The sequence below is a fragment of the Typha latifolia genome, chromosome 7 (genome assembly GCF_019914945.1).
Source record: "Typha latifolia isolate L0001 chromosome 7, TyphaL0001v2, whole genome shotgun sequence".
In the NCBI taxonomy this organism is placed as follows: Eukaryota; Viridiplantae; Streptophyta; class Magnoliopsida; order Poales; family Typhaceae; genus Typha; species Typha latifolia.
The window spans coordinates 1,379,801-1,401,252 of NC_133092.1; the positions used below are offsets into that span (position 1 = coordinate 1,379,801).

Sequence of the window (21,452 nt, forward strand, 5' to 3'; positions counted from 1 at the left end):
TGTTGTCAATTTATTCCATAAAGTGGCAGGTGGAAGTATTTTGAAACATGTTTTTGAATCTAGATGTGAAACTAATTGGAGGATAACAAAAGCAACTAGTTTTTAAATAATGAGCATTAGAGAAGTCAACTATCCATTCGGTCTGCATTCCCAATGGATAACGAGCATTGGAGGAATCAACAAACCCGGTCCTAGTATTCCCATGAATAATAATATATTATATAGGGATTTACGGAAATTTAAAATAGGAAAACTTATAAAAAATACCCCTCGTGTCTTAATTGTCACTTGTCTATAGAAAAGAAATCCTATTTTAAGGTTTTATATTTTTTATTAAAAGTAATAAGATATTATTTATTTCTTTAATTGTCATTAGATGAAAGTGAAACATTATAAGAAAAATATAAGATTAAAATGTATAACTTATGGATAACAATAAAAAAACAAAATGTACGGTGTCTCTATATAATACCCACTATTTTTATAAAATTATAATTTACACATTATATTTTTATTTTTTATAAATTAAGTCATATATTTTATCGAATATGTACAAAAAATACTCTAGGTTAGATTTGAACTAATATCGTAAAAATATTTCGTTAAGTAGAGATATATTATTTTTAAAATATTAAAATGCCCTTATATCTAGAATGACTAAAATGCCCTTAGTATGATTTGATTGAGAATATTTTCATAATTTTTTTAGTATAGTTAACTTAACTTAGAGATTTAATTAAATTTAACTAATAATCTAATGGCACAATATTTTTTAATAATACAACATGATTTATAAATAGTAAAAATATAGGATATAGATACAGGGTGTAATCTGTAAATTTCTCTACAAAATAAAATATACATTTCCCTCGTCGATCTTCCCCACAGTCCAGAACGCGGCTGTTGGTGACTAAGTTTCCACTCTTCCCAAAAAAGCAAGCAGTTTACAGAGAGATCTAAATTCCTATGCCTCCTCCCCTCTTCTTCTTCTTCTTCTTCTTCTTCTTCCCGACTCTCCATTCCCAACCATTCGACTACCCAATCGCAAACCTCTCCACTCTCTGGACCAACGACCCCTCTCTCCCCCACCATGTCTCCTACCCTGACGGCTCCTCCATCCGCGCCATCCTCCTCCGCCTTAACCCTTCCGGCTTCGGCCCCTCCTTCGCCGCTGGTTTTTTCTGCACCTCCCCTTGCGCCTCCTTCTTCTTTGCGGCCTTCGTTGTCTACGCCAACAGCGGCGGCCGCATCACCAACCCAACCCTCGCCATCCCCCAAGTCGTTTGGTCCGCCAACCGCCACCGCCCAGTGCAAGAGAACGCCACCCTCCATTTTACCCCAAACGGCGACTTGGTCCTTAAAGACCTCGATGGCGGCCTCGTCTGGTCGACGAATACCTCGTCCCGCAATGTTGTTTCCATGTCCGTCTCCGAGTCCGGCAACCTGGTGTTGGTCGACAGGAACAATTTGGCGGTTTGGCAATCTTTCGAACACCCTACGGACGCTTTAGTTCTCGGGCAGTCTCTTAGCCAAGGGATGAGACTGACAGCTAACACTTCTTCTACGAATTGGACAGAGAGTGATTTGTATCTCACCGTCCTCTCTGATGGGTTGCACGCGTTTGTCGACTCGAGTCCGCCGCAATTATACTTTCAAACAGGGATTAGTGGGACTAAAGCGGAGAATAGATCGACGTATGTGAGTTTCTTGAATGGTAGCCTTGCGATCTTTGCGCTATTCTTGCAGCCAGGCGAGCCGGACATGGTGATCTCTTTGCCTCCGGCGGATTCGGTGCAGTATATGAGGTTGGAGTCTGATGGGCATCTGAGGCTTTATGAATGGAGGACAGATTGGAAGATGGTGATGGACGTCCTGAATGTTTTCCCGGATAATTGCGCTTATCCGACTGTTTGCGGGCAGTATGGCATTTGCTCGAACGGGCAGTGCAGTTGCCCGAGTGCGGAGTACTTCCGGCCGGTGAATGATCGGCAAGCTAATCTCGGCTGCGCTGCGGTGACTTCTATTTCTTGTCAATCTATACAGGGTCACCAGCTCTTGGCTCTTGACAACGTTTCTTACTTCAATTACATCGATCTTGATGCAGCACTGCCCCAAGGGATCAGTGAGACGAGCTGCAAACAGGCTTGTCTAAACAACTGTTCTTGCAAGGCTGCTCTTTTCCAGTATGGTGGAAATGTCTCTCACGGTAGCTGCTTCTTGCCGTCGCAGATCTTTTCGTTGCAGACGAATCGGCCCGAAGTTACTCATTATAACTCTTCCGCGTTCATTAAGGTGCAGGTCATCCCCTCAACTTCTTCTCTGAGGAATTCGACAACGGAAAAGGGAGCTGGAGTTGGAGTTGTGGTAGGTTCCTCGCTTGGAGCTTTCCTTGTTTTGTTGTCCATCGTTGCCCTTGTCCTTGTGTTTGTACGCAGACGATCTAGAGAGGCATCTGAAGAGGACTTTCTTGATCAAGTACCTGGAATGCCGACAAGGTTTACTTTTGAAGAGTTGAGAGTAGCTACTTGGGAGTTCAGCACAAAGCTCGGAGAAGGAGGATTCGGGTCTGTTTTTGAAGGAAAGATAGGCGACGATCGAATTGCAGTGAAACGCTTGGATGGCATCGGTCAAGGAAAGAAGGAATTCTTAGCTGAGGTTGAGACAATTGGTAGTGTTCATCACTTCAATCTGGTGAGGTTGATTGGCTTCTGCGCCGACCGATCCCATAGGCTTCTGGTCTACGAGTATATGTGCAATGGATCACTGGATAAGTGGATCTACTACAGAGATGAGAATGTTCCTCTTGATTGGCAAACTAGACATAAGATCATGACTGACATAGCCAAAGGCCTGTCCTATCTTCATGAAGAGTGCAGGCAAAGAATTGCTCATTTGGATATCAAGCCACAGAACATCCTCCTAGATGATAAGTTCACTGCTAAGGTTTCTGATTTTGGACTATCTAAGCTAATAGACAGAGATCAGAGCCATGTGATGACTAGAATGAGAGGAACGCCTGGATATCTAGCACCTGAGTGGTTGACATCGATTATTACAGAAAAGGTTGATATCTATAGCTTCGGTGTCGTAGTTATGGAAATTGTATGTGGAAGAAAAAACCTGGATCACTCCCAGCCTGAAGGGGGTGTTCATCTAATTAGCTTATTGCAAGATAAGGCCAAGATTGGTCGGTTACTGGATTTAGTTGACCATCATAGCAACGATATGCAGTTACATGAGAACGAAGCCATTCGAATTATCAAGCTTGCAATGTGGTGTTTGCAGATTGATAGCAGTAGGAGGCCTTCCATGTCAATGGTAGTAAAGGTCTTGGAAGGTGCAATGGATGTAGAGACTAGCATAGACTACAATTTTGTAATCACGACTCCAGGCATTACTAGCAAAGCTGGTTACTTGGATGACTCACCTCCACCTTCTGCATCACTTTTATCAGGTCCTAGATGAAATATGATTTGTGACAACTGGTAATGCCGGTTGCATGCTGTACTTACATTTAAATGAATAAATTATGTCGTATGCTTTGATAATCTTTTTTGAAGTGCAATGTGGTCTTTCATCTGAAGGAAATATTTCAGTAAATTTCTCTGGTTTCATTTGTTTTTTTGAGGTGCAATTTTGTCTCCTTGCTTATTACACATAATGCAAAAAATTCGAAGGTAGAAAGACATAGCAATTATATATTTACTTGTAAATAAATAGATATAACACTTGTAAGATGACAAACTAAATGTTTATTCAATCCAAAATCAAACAGTCCACAAGCTCTGCTATCTTCCCCTGTTGAGAATCCTTCAAGACATCACCAACTGCCTTCTCCCACATACTCAGCTCCAAAGCGTTCACCTCCACCAATCTACGCAAAGTTGACTCCACTGAAACCCCATCACCTTCCCCATTAATTCCCTCCAAGAATTTCTTCAAACTCTCAGCTCTTGGTACATACCCTTTGAACAACATCTCATCAAACACCAAAACAGCCTCCTTAAACTCTCTAGCATTACACAAACCCTCAAATAGAGTCCGGTAACTCACCACATCTCGCCGGCATTCTCGCCTTGGCATATCGTCGAACAAATCGTATGCCTCCCTCCATCTTCCCTCCTTACAAAACCCAGCAATAATTATATTATAGCTTACCACATCCGGCTTACATCCGTTCTTCTCCATCTCATTCAACACCTCAAATGCAGCATCGAAGTCCTTCTCGTCGGTGCAAAACCCTGCTATCATTGCATTATATGCCACTGTATCCGGCTTTACTCCATTCTTCTTCATCTCCTCCAATATATCGACTACCTCCCCTTTCCGGCCAGCTCGAAACATCGCCCTGATAAGAGTAGAATACACCGCAGAATCCAAGCCTAGTTCTTTGTCCGACATCATCTCCTCTTTCAGCTTAAGAGCCAAATCCAATTCATTCTTATTACAAAGGGCCTTGATAAGAGTAGTGTATACATGAGCGTTAGGCTCCATGTTGTAAGAGTTTAGCATCATTTCTTTAACCCTAAATGCGTCATGTACTTTCGACTTATCGCACAGGATGGCTATTAGTGTCCCAAAAGTTGTCACTGTGGGAGGAATTCCTCTCCTCCGCATTTCGTCGAATAAGAACCGAGCGCTGTCTGGGAAAGCACGGATAAGAATGTTACAAGTGCACGCGTCCGGATTAAACTCCCCCGCATCGACATCGCGAATAAGAGATCGGATCGCCTCAAGATTCCTGCACTGGAGGAAAGCGTCGAGGAGGGAATTGAAGGATTTGATCGTCCTGGGACAGCGGAAGGAGGGGATCTGATCGAAGGTGTGGTGCGCCCTGTCGGCCAATCGGGCCCGGCCGTAGAAGGAGATGACGTGGCAGAAGAGGGGCTCTCTGGGACTGACGCGTGTGTCGAGGAGGAGCTGGGAGAGGACCTCCTCCATCTCTGGGAACATGCGCGCTTTCCCGAGCTTGGTGATGATGAGGTCGTAGGAGCGAGCGCTGTAGCGGAAGCGAGGGGTTCTCGACGTGGAAGGGGAGGGGTTAGGATTTCGGAAGAGGTCCAGGGCAAGGAGGGGGTTCTTCTCGAGGCGGAGGATGGAAGGGAGATGGAAAGGTGAGATCTTGGTGGGTTTCGCCATTGCGATGGAAAGGGAGAGGGAGAGGAGCGCGAACGGCACGAATCACTTCAAATGACTAAATTACCCCAAATCCATAACTCCTTGATGAGGTCAACTCGGTCATTTCACCTTTACGGCGTGTCGGGTTTAAAGCCGCTCCTTTCGGCCCGTGTCACTTCCCCACAAGAAACATCACCTCAACCAGATCGAAATCTCCGCTTTTTTCCCTTCCAAAGTTTTTAGAGAGAGAGCGCTCAGAGGGCTTGTGGGTTTTCTCGTAAGAGGAGAAGAGAGAAGAGTTAATGGCCGGATATAGAGCAGAAGACGACTATGATTACCTCTTCAAGGTGGTCCTAATCGGGGACTCGGGAGTCGGCAAGTCTAATCTCCTCTCGCGGTTTACAAGGAACGAGTTTAGCCTCGAGTCCAAGTCCACCATCGGAGTCGAGTTCGCTACCCGGAGCTTGAATGTGGACGAGAAGGTGATAAAAGCTCAGATTTGGGACACCGCGGGGCAAGAGAGGTAGCACTTTATTGGTTTTTAAGGAATACCCATCATCTGTTTGGTGTTTTTATTACTTGGCTTTTGGTTTTCTTGGTTGGATTCTGTGTCGGGTTTTATTTATTGGTGGCTTATGATTGTGGTTGTGTTCTACTATTTAGTAGTTTTGTAATTGTCTGCTTAAAACTTGTATACATTTGTAAGCTGTATAACTAGATCTGGTTTTAGATTCTCATGTTATATGGTGATTAGTGGAGCTTAAATCATATATTATGAAGCCGAATGCGTATCAATTTCCTACGGATCCATCATGGGGGGGGCGGGTTGTGGTGGACTTTGTAATGGAATGAATCAATGAGATTAGGGGTATCGAGCGTAACCACTTTATTAGTTGAGGAGGGGGTTGTCAATGTAATTATCCATTAGAAAAATAAAAGGTGAAAGTTTCAAAATTCACTTTGAGAAACTTATTTATCCTCGCATTATCTGTCCTTAACTAGAATTTTCATGATCTTCAAAAGTTCAATTTGCACCCTTGTAAAGGGTACATATAATAAAACGGCATAGCTTCGATTTTTCTTTTCTTTTCTAATTTATACCTGATTTTAATTTGGTCTCATAATTCCCTAAAATTTCTAGGAAGCCCTTCTTCCCTGCCCTTGCACATTTTCTTTATGCAATAATATTGGATGGCTGCATCATATTCCGGGAGGTGAAGGTCATGTATTTTGTTGCTAGGAGTTATCGTTTTTATACCTGGCAAAAGCATTCTAGGAGTCTAGAACACTTCTGGCTGAACCAACTTAGTACATGAATTTGCACAGACCTATCCTGATGTGCATATATTTAAAAGAGACTAATAGTTAATCATATCAAGACCATATAACTTCAGTAAGTTTTTCCCCATTTGATACCTGAAAGAAGCTTTTCAAGTATATTCAACTAGTTATATAGTTTGAGATCCTAGTAACTCTTCAAACCCCTTATCTCTGACATCCATGTGTAACACTGGAACCTCTATCTGTGGACAAGTATAAGCAAGTCCTACTTTTCTTTTCTTTTCTTTTTTCTTTTTTGAATTAGATATTTACTCTTATTTCTGAATTGTAGCTTAAATATTTGTAATTCTCGTAGTTAATTTTTTGGATTTCCTTATTGTATAGTGGTGTAGGTTTCCAGCTGTTTAACATCTTTATGTGCTTATATTTTAATATTTCTGCAGCTTTAAAGTAAAGGACTCAATAGTCTTAGTTGCATATGTATGTGTCTTTAATAGTTTTTCTGTCTCAACTAGTTTTTCTAATGGTTGATCTCAATAATCTTTACTGTTACTTTCATTCCCTCTATTTGTTCTTTCAGCATGTTGTATCCTATTTAAAAATGAATATGGAAATGGTTGATATGTCAATTATAGTCATACCAAGAACATATCATGTATACTGAAGATATTTGCTTGTCAACTGTTGCAAGAATACTTTCAAAAATGTAAGACATTTAGGCCCATATTTGCTCTGTTTCTAGTCCATGTCAGTTTTCCAAGGATTTTTTTTTTTCTGCTTTAGTCCCTTGAATATATGCAACTGTTATTGTATGCCCTTAACCTATGTCCTGTTTCCTCGGAAGAGCATAAGTTATATCATGGGTAATATCACCCAGAAAAATGCTGTTGCTAAATTTATGAAGAAATATCATATTTGCAAACTAATTTGCCAAAGTAAATCCAACTTTCTGTGCTTGCATATCTTGTAAATTAATATTTGTGCCATTATGTAGCACTAAAGATTCACAGGATTAGTGAGAAAATTCATAGCATTCGATGAGCAAATTCATAAAAGCAGAGGAATATATCAGAATGGCTAAATTCCATATGAATTCTCTTCGCACCTCCTTTGAGAGAAGAAGTTGTAGATGCTGATTGCTGTGCATTACAATGTAAAATTTAAAAAACTATGTGATGCTATGACAGTCTGCTTGATCTGGTACCGTAGGTAAATTCCATCTTGGCATAGTTATTTCTTGTTAGTTTGCCACTATCTCTAACTCTACATTAAAGTTTGCTTATTAGTTATTACTAGGCCTAATAACAGAATATTTTATGCATATTTATAATCAGCATGCCTTCTGAAGTCGTTAACTGTCTTCTTTCTTCAGGTATCGTGCTATCACCAGTGCATACTATCGAGGAGCTGTAGGTGCATTGCTAGTTTATGATGTTACTCGGCGTGCTACGTTTGAGAATGCTGAGCGCTGGTTGCGTGAGTTGAGAGATCATACAGATCCGAATATAGTGGTCATATTGCTTGGGAACAAGTCAGACCTTCGGCACCTCGTGGCTGTTTCAGCTGAAGATGGGAAAGCTTTTGCAGAGAGGGAATCACTCTATTTCATGGAAACATCTGCCTTAGACTCAACAAATGTGGAAAATGCTTTTGCTGAGGTCCTGACTCAGATCTATCATATCGTGAGCAAAAAAGCAGTTGACGCTGGCGACGATGCGTCTTCTTCTTTGCCTAGTAAAGGAGAGAGGATTGATGTAAAGGACGATGTTTCCGCGCTAAAGAGAGTTGGCTGCTGCTCAACTTAGATTAGTGCCCGCGTTTGGTTAGACTGTTTCTACAATTACTTCTGTTGAAACATGAGAGGTTGATTAGGTTTGATTTAGTTATATAGGTCATGTTATGAATTTGGCTGAATTAGATCTAATGGTTCTTTTGGTACATGCATTAGCATAATGTGCTTGTAATGTTGCAATTACAGAAAAGGATATTAGTGCTATTTGTGGCAACAGTGTTGTTTAATTTGTTGCGGTATGAACCTTTGGTGTTATTGATTGATTGATGTATTAAGGGATATGGCTGTCTGATTCGCGTGTGAGACCATACCATCTCAGGGACTTTTCAATCTGCAAATTGGAAAGTATGTTGGCTTTGCACAAGAGTGTTAATGAAGTGCAAGGGTTTTCCTCCTGCAGTGTATGTAATCTTTATGTACCATAGTGCAAAACATTGTCATGGAAACTTTGGTTGTGCACCTGAAATTTTTATGTTCCAGAATGACTACCTTGTATTATAACTAATCAGCTGTATGTATTTTGGGATATGGTTGCAAAGTTCTACAGCAGATTGGTTAATTAACATTATTTGCCATCTCCTCATTACCAATATCTCCTTCATCGGATCTGGCTTCTACTTTCTCTTAAGAATTCACGATCTATTAAAGAAATAGAAAACCGGCTAATTCTTAATTTAAGATCAAACTCATTAATTCGAAGAATGAGTGTTAATGGATTACATCTACGGTCATTTCAGAATCAAAACAATCAAACCATCAACCAAAAAAGACCCACCACCACCAATTTGTTGATGCACGATTACAAACTAACAGTTCACGGGATGATTAGCTTCCTCCCGGCATATATGGTGTCCCCGGTTATCCCGTTCGCCTCTTTGAGCGAATCTATCGACACCTACTAAGAGAAAACCACAGCAATCCATCATCAGATTCCGACAAAGATCGGATTTGAAACAGGAAGGAAGACGGGTAAGGAATGCAACAGAGCTCACCCCATGTTCTCTAGAGAGACCCCAAAGCGTATCTCCCTTCACAATCTCTATAGTACGACTGGGTCTCGGTTCCTCTTCCACCACCACGGGCTCCGAAGGTGTTGATTTCGGGGGGACTTCTTCAAGGGGAGGTAGAGTTGGAGAAGGTGGGGATTTGGGTCTAGGGGGTTTGAAGGTGAGGGCTTTGAAGATGCTCATGGCGAACTCAGACAAGGCGACTAACACGGTGGTCTTCGCCGCAGTCTGGTTTTCCTCTTCCTCCTTATCGGCGGAGGGCATCTCGTCAGGATTTGGATCTCTTCCTATGCTTGGTGTGCGTCTGCTCTCAGTTTAACTGAGCACTTTTGTACCAGATCGTCTGCGGTGCAGGATGTCTGAAATTTTTACAGTTAGGTATGGTAACCTGTGATTTGGTGTCAGAATCCTTGTTTGATTTGGGCTTGGACAGGGGCTCTGAGCCTCTGATATAGGCCCAGGTTCCACTTCGAGCAACGAAACTACATCGTTGCGACAAATCCGCAAACACTAATCTGGCACAAGAAAACGGGGGCGGGAGGTCACTCGATTGCGAGAGGAGAAGGATGAAGCCAAGGCGACTAAAAGGTCACAAGGCTGCAGTCACCTGCTGCATAGCCTCGCGCTCCCGCCCAGGGATCATCGCTTCTTCCGGCGAGGCAATCCCTAGTTCTCTCCTTCCCCTCTACTCTTTACGCAGGGGAAAATATGTAGATTTTTTTGTCAAATTGCCAAAGAAGTTTCCTTTTGATGACACAACCTGTCCTGTTGGTGATATAGGATGGTTGCATTTGCTGGTTCGATTTGCGCTGCAAAGATATCATTTTTACCATCGAGGTGGGGAAGGAACCTGTTTCTTCTCTATGTTTCAAAGGAGGTTAGTTGGGATTTCGAAGAATTGATCACTGTTCATCAATAATATGACTATTGTATCTGGAAATTTATATTTCAAGATTATATGGATGGGTTGTAATGCCATAAGTTGTTGCAAGATAATAGAATTATGTTTTCTTGTATCTTCTACTTCTCGGTCGCTCTTTATCAAGCACTACCAAATGTTAGTCATGGATCTCTTCTAAAAATATTTCTAAAGTAACCTAATGTGACATATGCTGTTTTTTATATTCTTGTTGTTTCATGACTAAGGTAAGAAAGTATCCAGGTAGGCTTCTATAAATTTTAGGTTGAGAAATTCTAAAATGTGTGAAGAATATCCACCCAGAAACCCTCGCTATTGACTAGTAGATTATATAAATGGTACTTTTGACTTTTCAAGCTTAGGTTAGGATTGAAATTGTTTGGTGTCACAGCTTTCATATTATTGTGTCTATGCTTGATGAATTTATTTACAAAAAACTACTTAAATGAATATCTGAAAAACTGTCCTTTTCTTGTCAGGAAATGAAGAGTTTGTATATGTTTCCTCTGGAGCTGAAATTTCATGTTTTGATGTACATATGGTATGAATTGCACTGTTATTTATCTATTTCCTCATGTACCATAAGTTGTGTAGGACTATTTTATACAAAAAGAATTTCTCTTGTAGGGCCCAGGGAAGCCATTGGAGACCTATAACTATAACAAGGATGAAATAAATCAGGTATCTGTGCCACTGTTTTAAGTCATTCTTCGTAAAACATTTCTTTTGGTTTGCAATCGGATATTTGAAGTTTCCTTTTGGAAACATTCCATTCTTGCTGTTCTCACCTACTGCATACTGCACTTTAGGCTAAAGCACATATATAAATGGAAGATTGTCTAATATTAAAGTAACAACATAATAGGTTTTGTACTCGTCTAATGGTTTGATTGCTTGTATGTTTATGCAGATAGCTTTCAGCTCAAGGTTAGGTTTTCTTGCTGCTGCAGATGATAGTGGTGATGTCAAGGTACTTATGGTGGTGGCATATCATTTTGTCGAAGTAATCCATATCAAATATAAAGTGTTTGCTTGAGTTTAATGATAGTATCTGTTTGGTTCTGAGAAGTTACCTAAACAGGCTTTGATTTGCGTTTTTTATATCTATTCAGCTATCTAAGGATTATGTTTTCTTCCTGTTGCAGATTGTCAAGACACACCAGAAAAGCCTCTACAAATCATTAAGAGCAGCCCATACAACTGTAACCTCATCCAGCACGCTACCTAGAACTTTTTACAGACATCCAATATAGTCAATTTTACTTTTGCTTTAGACTACTCATGTATTGTCATTATTATGACAATATCCTGACTAGGGAATTTTATAATTAATTATGATTCTTTCATCATTTGTATGCATTATGGTTTTCTGGTTAAATTTTGACTATACTGAGAAATCTATTTCTCTGCTGCACTTGTGCTAATTTTCATGGACCTTAGCTGATCTTTTCTACAGATCTGCAGCGCTGTGCAGTTCATTCCCTGGAAACCTTGGACAGGTAGCTCCCTGAAAAGCTAAGTAACTCAAATATATCAACAAGCTGTATTTTTCATTTTATCATCAATTAAGCTATTCGAGAATGCATGACAAAGTAGTATTTTTTTGGATGGAATTTCTCCATGTGCCTTTGCTTCTTTATTTCGTAGTTAAACTACAGAATTGCAATTGTACTCTTGGTGTAATATTCCTTCATTTCAGAACAGCAGAGATGTTCATAACTAGAAACATATAATTTTGATGATTTTTTTTTTCAGTTGGTGATGTTATTTACAATTCTAAAAAGTAGTTGTAGAAATGATTGTGATAGGCTCTCTTCATCTTAAACCATTAAAATACATGATGGTTTTGTTTTACCTTACCATTGATATCATTTAGGTGTATTTGGCAGCTATTACTGGCGGTCTCGACTCAAAACTTATTATGTGGGATTTTTCAAAAGGGCGGCAACTTTGTGTAATTGATTACGGTATGCGTACAACTGATTACTCTTTGCTTCTCCATTTCATGACCTCACAAGTCAATTCAATTGGAAGCTACTACCTTCGTTTTGGCTTCAACTTCGTTTTGGCTGCTCAGTTTCATTTATATTTTCTGTTCTTTTTTGAAGCAGAGTACAGATTCGACTATTTTCTTTGGTTTCAGATCTGCATGTTATCATATTTATTGCTCTTTTCTCTTTTTTCAGGAATACCTGAAATTGCCAATAATGCATCCTCCGGTAATGTAGGACAGTGTTTTAATCCTGCCTTTGTACACTCAACAGCAGTTCCTGAAGTGGATATGTTGGGGGGTTCTTACAAAGTTTGTGCTGTTGCAAGAGGAGATGGTGTTGTTGATGTAATTGATTTAGAATCTCTGTTGGCCCCAATGAAACCAAAGAGTAGCCATCAGCCAACAGGTTCTCAGTTAAGATCCAAAAAGAATGATGTCCGAGCTGCAAACAGTCGTATGTCTGGTCAAAGTGAATGGAAGATGATGCATCTAGATTACAGTTTGGCAGGCCATACTGCTGCTGCCTCCTGTGTGTAAGTAATTTTCATGTAGTGTTTCCGAATAGTCCTCTGAGATGTCTAACATTTGTTGGTTAAACAGGTCATTTTCAACATTTGGCGAGAGAGGCAAGTTTCTCATTTCGGGTGGAAATGATGCATCGGTGAAGCTATGGGACTGGTCCAATCGTTTTTCTTCTGTAGAAACAAGCTGCAATGACGTTTTAGCACTGAATATTGATGTGAATAAAAAGGTGATATCTACACTTTATTGTGACAAAGTTGTGTTCTTGACTATATAATAGGCAATGCTTTACAGTTTCTACATTTTCGACACAATTATTTTTATTTTTGTGTATGTTTGCATTGACATGAACAGAAGGTCATATCTACATTTCATTGGTTTGAATTCTGATTTCTTGACTATCTGATGGGAATACTTTGCTAGTTTGTCAACTTTTGACACAATTATCGTCTTGAAATTTGTTTGTGATAGCCAGAATATGTCCATGAGAGCATGCTCATTATTACGTCCTCTTTTATTAGTTTTTCCTTGCCTTATTGCTAGTAGTGTTGTTATTCCACAATTCTCTCACTGACATGAGATTATGTGACAGCCAACCAGCAGCTGATGTTCATGGGTATTGGTTATGTTTGTAGGCTATTTCATGGTTCTTGCAACTTATCTGCCTTTTAGTCGTATTCAGTTACCTTTTAGGTTTATTTGTTTTTCAGCCACTTTTTAGCAATCAAGATCTTTTTGTTTCTGGGTGTCATAGTACTTCCTCATCATCATCTTACTATGTATCAAGAAGGTGATTTGCCTTTATGCTACCTGTAAATTTTGAATATCTATAATAAACACTTATCCCCCATGTTGGCAGGTCAATTGGCTATGTACTTCCCCAAGTGATTCAGAAAATCTAATTGTGTGTGATACGTCCAAGGTACTAAAAGTTTATAGTGTTTAATAGACTGAAGGACTGGAAGCAAAAATAAACAACAGTGCTTCTAATTGAAATATCGTCATGCTGATGAGTTATTGGAGCATAGAGCTACAAGTGTTTCAGCTTTGCTAAAAGATTTTGATGTAGGCGGCAGGCTTCTCATCAAAAGTGGCTGTATTCCGGTTCTTCGATATGTATATCTATAACCTATGGACGACAAAAGAAGAGCAATGCCTGGTTTCGTGTCCATCTTGTATTGTAAATGGTGGTTGTACTCTTACGGTTCTGGCTCGTTATATATTCCCCTTTGGTAGGAATGTTCATTTCTCGTAAATGTACGCCATTTCTTTTTCTTATAGAACTTATTCAGTGAAGAGTCTGCCGTAGAAACTTTAAAGATGCTAACTTGACTGTCATATTGTTTCCCTGCAACGTTTTGGGAGCTTCATTCATGTAACTATTAAGGCTAGTGGCCACTGGTGACATTTTGAGCATTCCTTTTCTAATAAGTCGGTATGTTTTCTCTCTGCAAAGTATTATTGCTTCCATTTATTATGCACGGCTTTGAGACAATCACGTTATCAGTGGTTCTGTTGTTGGTCTTGCTTCTTTAAATTGTGGTCTTCTAAGGTTCAAAAAATACTTACATAACAATAAGATACAATCCACGTCAACTCTGGAGATAAATAATTGCAAGGAAAGGATGTCTCGATGCAAGCTCAGCGAAACTAAGATTTACATTTCGTTACACTAATTGATGGAAAATTGTTTACACGACATTGACCCCCTACCACTGATACATGATGATGTACAACACTAATTGGAACATGAACTTGAAATGGAATTCTTATTGAAGAACTCTTAATTACATCAGACTGCCAATAATAAGTTATATTTCGTGGAATGGTAGCTTGATATTGACCGCTCTTTGTAAGTTCTTCTCTGTATAAATACCAACAATTTGCTAGTAATCTAGCATGATAAGGATCAGTTTGTTGCTATTGTTTTTACCAATAACCTCTGCAGGAGCACCTCCCTTCTTCAAAATGATGAAAGCGGTTGGAATCTCTTAATATGATTTCTCTACTCACCATCTTGGATATGAACTTGGCAACCTCATGGCAGTCGCCACAGACTCTTAGATTCTTTGCAACTCGAATTGGTTTTCCTTTAGGGGAGTTCAAGATGCCAAAAGCGATTGCAAGCTTCTCACTATGTCCACAGAGAGCCTCTTCTTTCACTGTGTCATCTGCATTCATCAAAGCATACCTTGTCTTTGGAACATACGCTGCATAATTCATCTTTTGTCGAACCACTCCAAGGAACTCTTCTATCTTCTTTGAACTCGGATGTGATTTGTCCCCTGTAAAAAAGATATAGACTTTACTCTTAATCTCTATCCAACTGCATCCTGGGTTCTTCCTCAATCCACGGCCACCAATCCTCTCCCTGAGTTTCTTCACAGCCTCCCACTTTTCTGCTTCAGCATATATATTTGCAAGAAGTATATAGTACCCAGTATTCTCTGGCTCCAATTCGAAAACTCGCTCAGCAACTCTTTCTGCAAGTTTTACATCCCTATGGATTCTACAGCCACAAAGCAATGCACCCCAAACAGTGGAATCTGGTTCAATTGGCATTGACTCTATAAACTTATATGCTTTAGTTAAACGCCCAGCACGACTAAGTAGGTCAACCATGCAGGCATAGTGCTCCAACTTTGGCTCAATTTTGAATTCATTTCTCATGATATTGAAAAATCTCCATCCCTCATCTATTAAACCTGAATGACTGCAAGCATATAATATGGCAATGAAAGAAACTTCATCTGGCTCAATGCCCTTACCTCTCATTTCCTTGAAGGTAGCAATAGCACTTTTGCCATGACCATGCATGCCATATCCAGCAATCATCACAGTCCATGAGATGAGGTCCTTCGTGATCATTCTATCAAAGATCACACAAGCGAGCAGCAGTGCACCACATTTAATATACATGTCTACAAGAGCATTTGCCACATGACCATCCGCAAAGCAACCTGTTCTTAGTATGTGACCATGAATCTCTCTGCCTCGCTCAAGAGTTGAAAGGCTCGCAACAGCAGGAAGGATGCAGGCCATGGTCACTGAATTAGGTCTAAGGTGGAATTGCATTTCGCTGAACAAACTTAGTGCCTCATTAGGAAGACAATTCCTCGAATAACCTCCTATCATTGTATTCCATGAGATGATATCCTTGTTGACTGTGTGATCAAAAAGTGACCTGGCTTCTTCCATATCTCCACATTTTGCGTACATGTCCATAAGTGCATTGGCAACATACAGGCTCTTTTCCATAAAATTCCTCACCACATAATCATGAACAACCTTGCCTTTGTCAAGTGACCCTCGGCATGCACAAGCATGAAGAACACTTGTTACAGCAAATAGATCTGGTTTGATACCGTCTGATTCCATTTCTTCAAATAATGCAATTGCTTCATCAAACCGTCCAGCTCGAGTGTAAGCAGCAATCATTGCAGTCCATGACACGACACTTTTCTGACCCATCTTCTCAAAAATTTGAATTGCATTATCCAAATTTAGACATTTTGAATACATATCAATCAGAGAATTATTGAGAGTTACCTCTCTAGTGAATCCAGATTTTGCTGAATATCCATGAATTGCTCTGCCAACTGAAAGATAACCCATTTCAGTGCAAGCAGGTAGAGCACACACCACTGTTGCTAAATCTATGTCAACCCCACTATGCCACATAGTTATAAGCAATTCCACTGCCTTATTAGGAAATCCATTTGAAGCAAAACCACTAATTATTGAATTCCAAGATATGATATCCTTATGAGGCATTTCGTCGAACAAGTTGATTGCAATATCATTTTTTTTGCACTTCGAGTAGAAAGAGATGAGCGCATTCCCAACTGCATTATGAGCTTCAAAACCAAGCTTAGTTAAATACCCATGAATTGTTTCACCTCCCCTAACACTACGTAAAATGGAAAGGCACTTCAAGATACAAGAAAAGGTGTGCGAATCAGGCTTTGTGCTTGAACCCTGCATCTCCTTGAAAAGCAACATGCTGCCTTCAAAATCACCAGCCCTAACATACGCATTCAATAATAGATTCCAAGCGAAGGGTTCACCCTTTGGTGCAATCTGATCGAAAACTCTTCTCCCTTCTCTCACGTCACCGCATTTAACATACATAAACACCAATTTCGATCCCAAAACGGTGTCTATTTCAACATCTGAAGAGGATATCATGCAATGGACTTTCCTTCCATCATCCAAAGACCTGACCTTGCCGCAGAGCTGTAGAACCGAGCAATAAGTCTCGGAGTCAATGTTGGGACTCTTTGAATCAAGGTGGGTGACTATTCTCATGGCCTCTCTTAGATCACCCAATTGGCAAAACCTTCGGATTTCGGCATTAAGATCAATGTGCTGCTTCTCATGGATTGCAAGGGATGCTTTCTTAATGGTTGTTCGAGGATCTGGATGCAAAATTGCAAGTTGGGATTTCGAAGAGAATGGAATACGAGGGCGGTTTAGTTTCTTCCGCTTCCACTGATCGTTGGAAGGAGAAGGAAAGGAGTAATGGAGATTAGATAAAGAAGAAAGGAGCAATGCTGCCGCCATTTGAGTAAGAGAGGAACGAGCAGGCGTTCAAAATTTCCCGGGAAATTATCCAGCAATGACTAGTAGAAGTGTAAAACGGAATATAGGCAGAGCAGTTGCATACAGTCCTTAATCATTGAAATTGGAAACCTATCAACAATCCGTTGTAGTCTAGTTGGTTAGGATATTCGGCTCTCACCCGAAAGACCCGGGTTCAAGTCCCGGCAACGGAATACGTTTTTGGCAATGTATTTTGGTAAAAGGTAGTGGCACTTTCGTCATTTTACATTACGAATGTTCTCACGAGAATTAAGGTCTCGTCTCCTTCTCCCGCCTTTACAGGAGGAAGCTAAAAAGAAACCCTCGGCTACTCTCTGCTTCTGATCTCCCACATTTCTCTCTCCCTCCATGCAAGAAGTTCTATGAGGGAGATCAAGTTGCAGAACCTGAAGCGAGAAAGAGAATTTGCCTAAGCAGGCTGTCTATACTAATTCGTCTTAGGGATTTACGATGACAAGAGAAGAAGAGATCGTCTCGGCCGCGACGCTAAGGTTAGATTCTATTATCATAGTAGAAAACCTCGTTGGTGTAATCTTCAATCTTAGTGTCCTTTTTTCTCCAATTTCTCATATAAATTTTCCTTCAATATTTTTCAGCAAAAACATGTCTAACAATATGTTATTGCTGTATTCACTTGTTTTGAGATCTTTCTTAGCATAGATGTGAAAAGAATTGGAATACGAGATGAACCATGAATGTATACTCTAAGTGATTAATACAACACGAAGTATAATAATGCTGTAAGCCTGGTATCATCCAATTAGCATCCAGTTACACTGAAATCAAACATACGCATTTGATATGCATAGAAATAATCGCTTTCTATATTGACTTGGTCTTTTTTTCCTACGGGGGATAAAACATCTTGCTGCTATACTTGGGTCATTTGAGAGATTCCTCTCTCTCTCTCTCTCCCCCCCTAAATCACGAAGCAGGGAATCAAGAAATAAGAGAATGGTTGATCCCTCCAGCAATTGTCACTAGTTAGTCTGCTTCAGTTGCTATTGTTCCCCAACGTGCTCCTGTCCTGCCATTCTTGCATGAAATTGTAGTCCTTCTTACCAATTATATTTTTTGCATTTGCTCCACAGATTTCACAGTACAACCTACATCACAAAGACATTCCTTGGTATGATAACAATGTAGGATGAAAAAAAAAAGAATTGTAGTTAGCATTGACTGACATAGGCTTAATTTCCCATTTCAGAAGAGAAGAAAACTGAAAATTCAAGAAAGGAACAATAGCAAGAGTATACCCATGGAGGGAGAGAAAACATGGAAAAGAGTACGAGGGGAGCTAAGTGCACAAGCACGTCAGCCAGGGGTAAAGAGATGATAAGGACCAACTGAAATGGTTAGATCAACTGAAATTCGATGTACTATTTAGTCCTTTGGTTGTTAGGTGTTGTTGCTTCCAATAAATGCGTTCCTTTTATTTCTAGTAGTTAGTTCTACGTTTTAAGGAAAGAAATGAGAGAGCTCAAGCTTGGATTGCCTAAATTAAAGTTTCACTTCTCTCATGTGTTCATTTAAGATACTCAAAACATTAAACAAGACCTCCCACTCTGGATGCTGTGTTCTTCCTTCGGAAACAAAAGAATAGACTCCATGATCCAACTCTATCCAACTATGGCCAATGCCTTTCTTCACTCCCTTCTCCTTCATCAACTTTCTTATCACCTCCACATCTTCCCACCTCCCAAAATCTGCTAACATATTCGAAATCAGTACATAATATCCGGAATTATCGCTTGCTGACTCGATTATTTGGGCGCCTGTGTATATCCCGATTTCCAAATTTTTGTGTACTTTGCATGCTCCAAGTAACACTCCCCAGATTTCTATGCTTGGTTTCATTGGCATTGTAACAATTAAGTCGAGAGCTTGATTTAATCTTCCTGCTCGTGCCAATAAATCCACCATACATGAGTAGTGACTATCTCTAGGACTAGCTTTGGAGTTCTTCATGGTATTGAAGATTCTGATGCCTTCCTCAACTAGACCTCCATGGCTGCAAGCTGACAGCGCTGCGATGAAACTGACCTGGTCAGGATCTTCTAACATCCGAAAGACTTCAAGTGCATTCTCTCCTTGGCCATGGACAGCATAAGCTCCGATCATCGCATTGTAAGTGACCAAGTTCTTGTCCTCCATTAGATCAAACACTCTTCTAGACTCCTCTATCCTTCCACATTTCGCGTACATGTCAAGTAGTGCACTTCCTACAAAGGATTGATCCTCGTATTTGTTCTTAATTGCCCACAAATGGACTTCCCTTCCTAGTTTAAGTCCAGATACACCTGCACAAGCTGAAAGAACACTTGTAATTGTAATTGGATTTGGTTCAATCTTGGCTCTTGTCATTTGTCTGAAGGTGTCAAGTGCTTCAGTGAAATATTGGTTCTGCGCATAGCCTACGATCATCGAACTCCATGAAATGACATCCCTATCTCCGATCACACCAAAAACTTGCTCTGCACTTTGGATTGCACCATACTTGCTATAAACCGATACCAGAGCATTTCTAATCCTTCTATCTGGCTCTAAATTATGCCTGCAACAGTAGGCATGGATTTCTTTGCAATAACCAAAGCAAGGAAAACTAGAAATTGCTGGAAGAATACTAGCAATAGCAATAACATCGGGCTTCAAGCCTGTGCTTACCAACTCCTTAAAGACTGCCAGTGCTTCACTGGATAGACCATTCTGAGATAAGGAAGATATTATCCCGCTGTAAGTAACCACATCAACATCCAAACAAGAGAGTTTCATGTCTCTAAGAAGTTGTATGCTCTCTTCAAATAACCCATTCTGAGCATAGGCAGAGATAATGGCATTCCATGTAACTCGATCCTTTCCAGTCGAGCCATTGAATGTTCTACAAGCTTCAACAACTCTGCCACATTTTCCATACGCAGAAATGAGTGAATTTAGAACCATGGAGTCCTGATCAAACCCCATTCTCAAAACATAGCCATGCACTTCCCTGACAACCATAGCAACGGAACACAACATTATAATACCTATGATCGTTACTTGATCTGGCTTCAATCCAGATTCAAACATCGTCCTTACTTCTTCATAAGCCTCAAAATCCAATCCGTTAGTAGCAAATGCTGAAATGACTGAGTTCCACGAAACAATGTCTCTTTGGGGCATTTTGTCGAATATCTCAATAGTATCTTCCAAGCTCCCACATTTCGCGTACATATGAATCAAAGAGTTACAAACAAAAACATCTGAATGGAATCCGCTCCCCCTTGCCAATTCATGCAGCTCCCTGCCTTGGCGAATGTCCGAAAGAGAAGCACACGCCTTGAGTACACATGAGAAGGTGTAAGAATCGGGTCGAATCCCTTCTTTTCTCTTCCGGTGAAACAAGTCTATGGCTTCTTGGTACGACCCATTACAGGAATAACCCCTGATCATAGAATTGAGCAGGAACACGTTGCAATCTGCGGCTTTATAGAAGATGGTAATCGCCGTCTTTAGATCGCCGCATAGAGAGTACAAAGTAATGAGCTTGGTTGAGAGGAAGGAATCGTTCACGAGCCCAGAGATTAGAATCCTGGAATGGATTTGTGAGGCTAGCGTTCGGTGCTTGTAGTTGATGCAGGAGTCGAGCAGTTGGAGATAGTCTCGTGGTCCAAGGTGAGAGTTTGGCGGGAGGAGATGCCTCGTGGATGTAGTGAGAGAGGAGATAATGTAGAGATGGGTTTGGGGTAGTGAGATGGCAGCTCTCGTAATTGTGGTGGTGGTAAGAGGTGGGAATAGTTTCATGGCATTCTATTATTTTGGAAGTGAAGAGGCCATGAACATATATATATATATATATATATATATATATATATATATATACATCTAAACTATTGCTCACTTTTTTAACCTAAACGCCAGCATTTATTTTTCTCATTGACCCTCTTTATCTATGAAAAAGTTTTTAATTTCCTCATTACATTAGTTATATGTTAGATTTTTTCATTAAAAAATAAAATAAATATCATATAATCATTTTAGGCTTTATAAGAACTATTTCACCTTTATTTTAGTGGAAAGAAAAAATATTACAAATAAAATGATCACATAATGTTCTCTATTGATGTCGTAAGAGAGATGTTTCATATATTCAAAAATCAACGTTTGAACGCACATGTAAACAGAAGCAAATGTTAAGTCCCTAAATTAAATCAAAAGGCTATACCAACTCACCATCTAGTG

At 40.1% G+C, this 21,452-nt stretch overlaps 5 protein-coding genes, 1 long non-coding RNA gene and 1 other non-coding gene across 7 annotated transcripts; 4 read left to right on the plus strand and 3 right to left on the minus strand.

Moving 5' to 3' along the window:
- Positions 1–892: 892 nt before the first annotated feature.
- LOC140791919 (G-type lectin S-receptor-like serine/threonine-protein kinase SD2-5) lies at positions 893–3,548 on the plus strand. The gene has a single exon (XM_073142647.1). The coding sequence runs from the start codon at positions 967–969 to the stop codon at positions 3,463–3,465; it is 2,499 nt and encodes an 832-aa protein (XP_072998748.1). The 5' UTR covers positions 893–966; the 3' UTR covers positions 3,466–3,548.
- A 128-nt stretch (positions 3,549–3,676) lies between these two features.
- Positions 3,677–5,203, minus strand: LOC140791920 (small ribosomal subunit protein mL103 (rPPR7)). Its single transcript, XM_073142648.1, has one exon. It carries the CDS (start codon positions 5,137–5,139, stop codon positions 3,757–3,759), a length of 1,383 nt encoding a protein of 460 aa, XP_072998749.1. The 5' UTR covers positions 5,140–5,203; the 3' UTR covers positions 3,677–3,756.
- A 94-nt stretch (positions 5,204–5,297) lies between these two features.
- On the plus strand, positions 5,298–8,676 carry LOC140791922 (ras-related protein RABA1d). Its single transcript, XM_073142650.1, has 2 exons — positions 5,298–5,641; positions 7,772–8,676. The coding sequence occupies exons 1-2, from the start codon at positions 5,421–5,423 to the stop codon at positions 8,202–8,204; spliced, it is 654 nt and encodes a 217-aa protein (XP_072998751.1). The 5' UTR covers positions 5,298–5,420; the 3' UTR covers positions 8,205–8,676.
- Positions 8,677–8,857: 181 nt separating this feature from the next.
- LOC140791924 (uncharacterized) lies at positions 8,858–9,323 on the minus strand. The gene is made up of 2 exons (XR_012109656.1): positions 9,184–9,323; positions 8,858–9,086 (listed from the first exon to the last, which is right to left on the minus strand). It is a non-coding gene; the product is annotated as an uncharacterized lncRNA (long non-coding RNA).
- LOC140791921 (uncharacterized) lies at positions 9,081–14,087 on the plus strand. Its single transcript, XM_073142649.1, has 11 exons — positions 9,081–9,857; positions 9,979–10,075; positions 10,597–10,658; positions 10,745–10,798; positions 11,028–11,087; positions 11,263–11,319; positions 11,574–11,616; positions 12,007–12,084; positions 12,304–12,643; positions 12,711–12,861; positions 13,492–14,087. The coding sequence occupies exons 1-11, from the start codon at positions 9,765–9,767 to the stop codon at positions 13,576–13,578; spliced, it is 1,122 nt and encodes a 373-aa protein (XP_072998750.1). The 5' UTR covers positions 9,081–9,764; the 3' UTR covers positions 13,579–14,087.
- A 192-nt stretch (positions 14,088–14,279) lies between these two features.
- LOC140792126 (pentatricopeptide repeat-containing protein DOT4, chloroplastic) lies at positions 14,280–21,011 on the minus strand. Its single transcript, XM_073142965.1, has 2 exons — positions 18,747–21,011; positions 14,280–17,219 (listed from the first exon to the last, which is right to left on the minus strand). Exons 1-2 carry the CDS (start codon positions 20,661–20,663, stop codon positions 14,562–14,564), a joined length of 4,575 nt encoding a protein of 1,524 aa, XP_072999066.1. The 5' UTR covers positions 20,664–21,011; the 3' UTR covers positions 14,280–14,561.
- Positions 17,335–17,407, plus strand: TRNAE-CUC (transfer RNA glutamic acid (anticodon CUC)). The gene has a single exon. It is a non-coding gene; the product is annotated as a tRNA-Glu (tRNA).
- Positions 21,012–21,452: the final 441 nt, after the last annotated feature.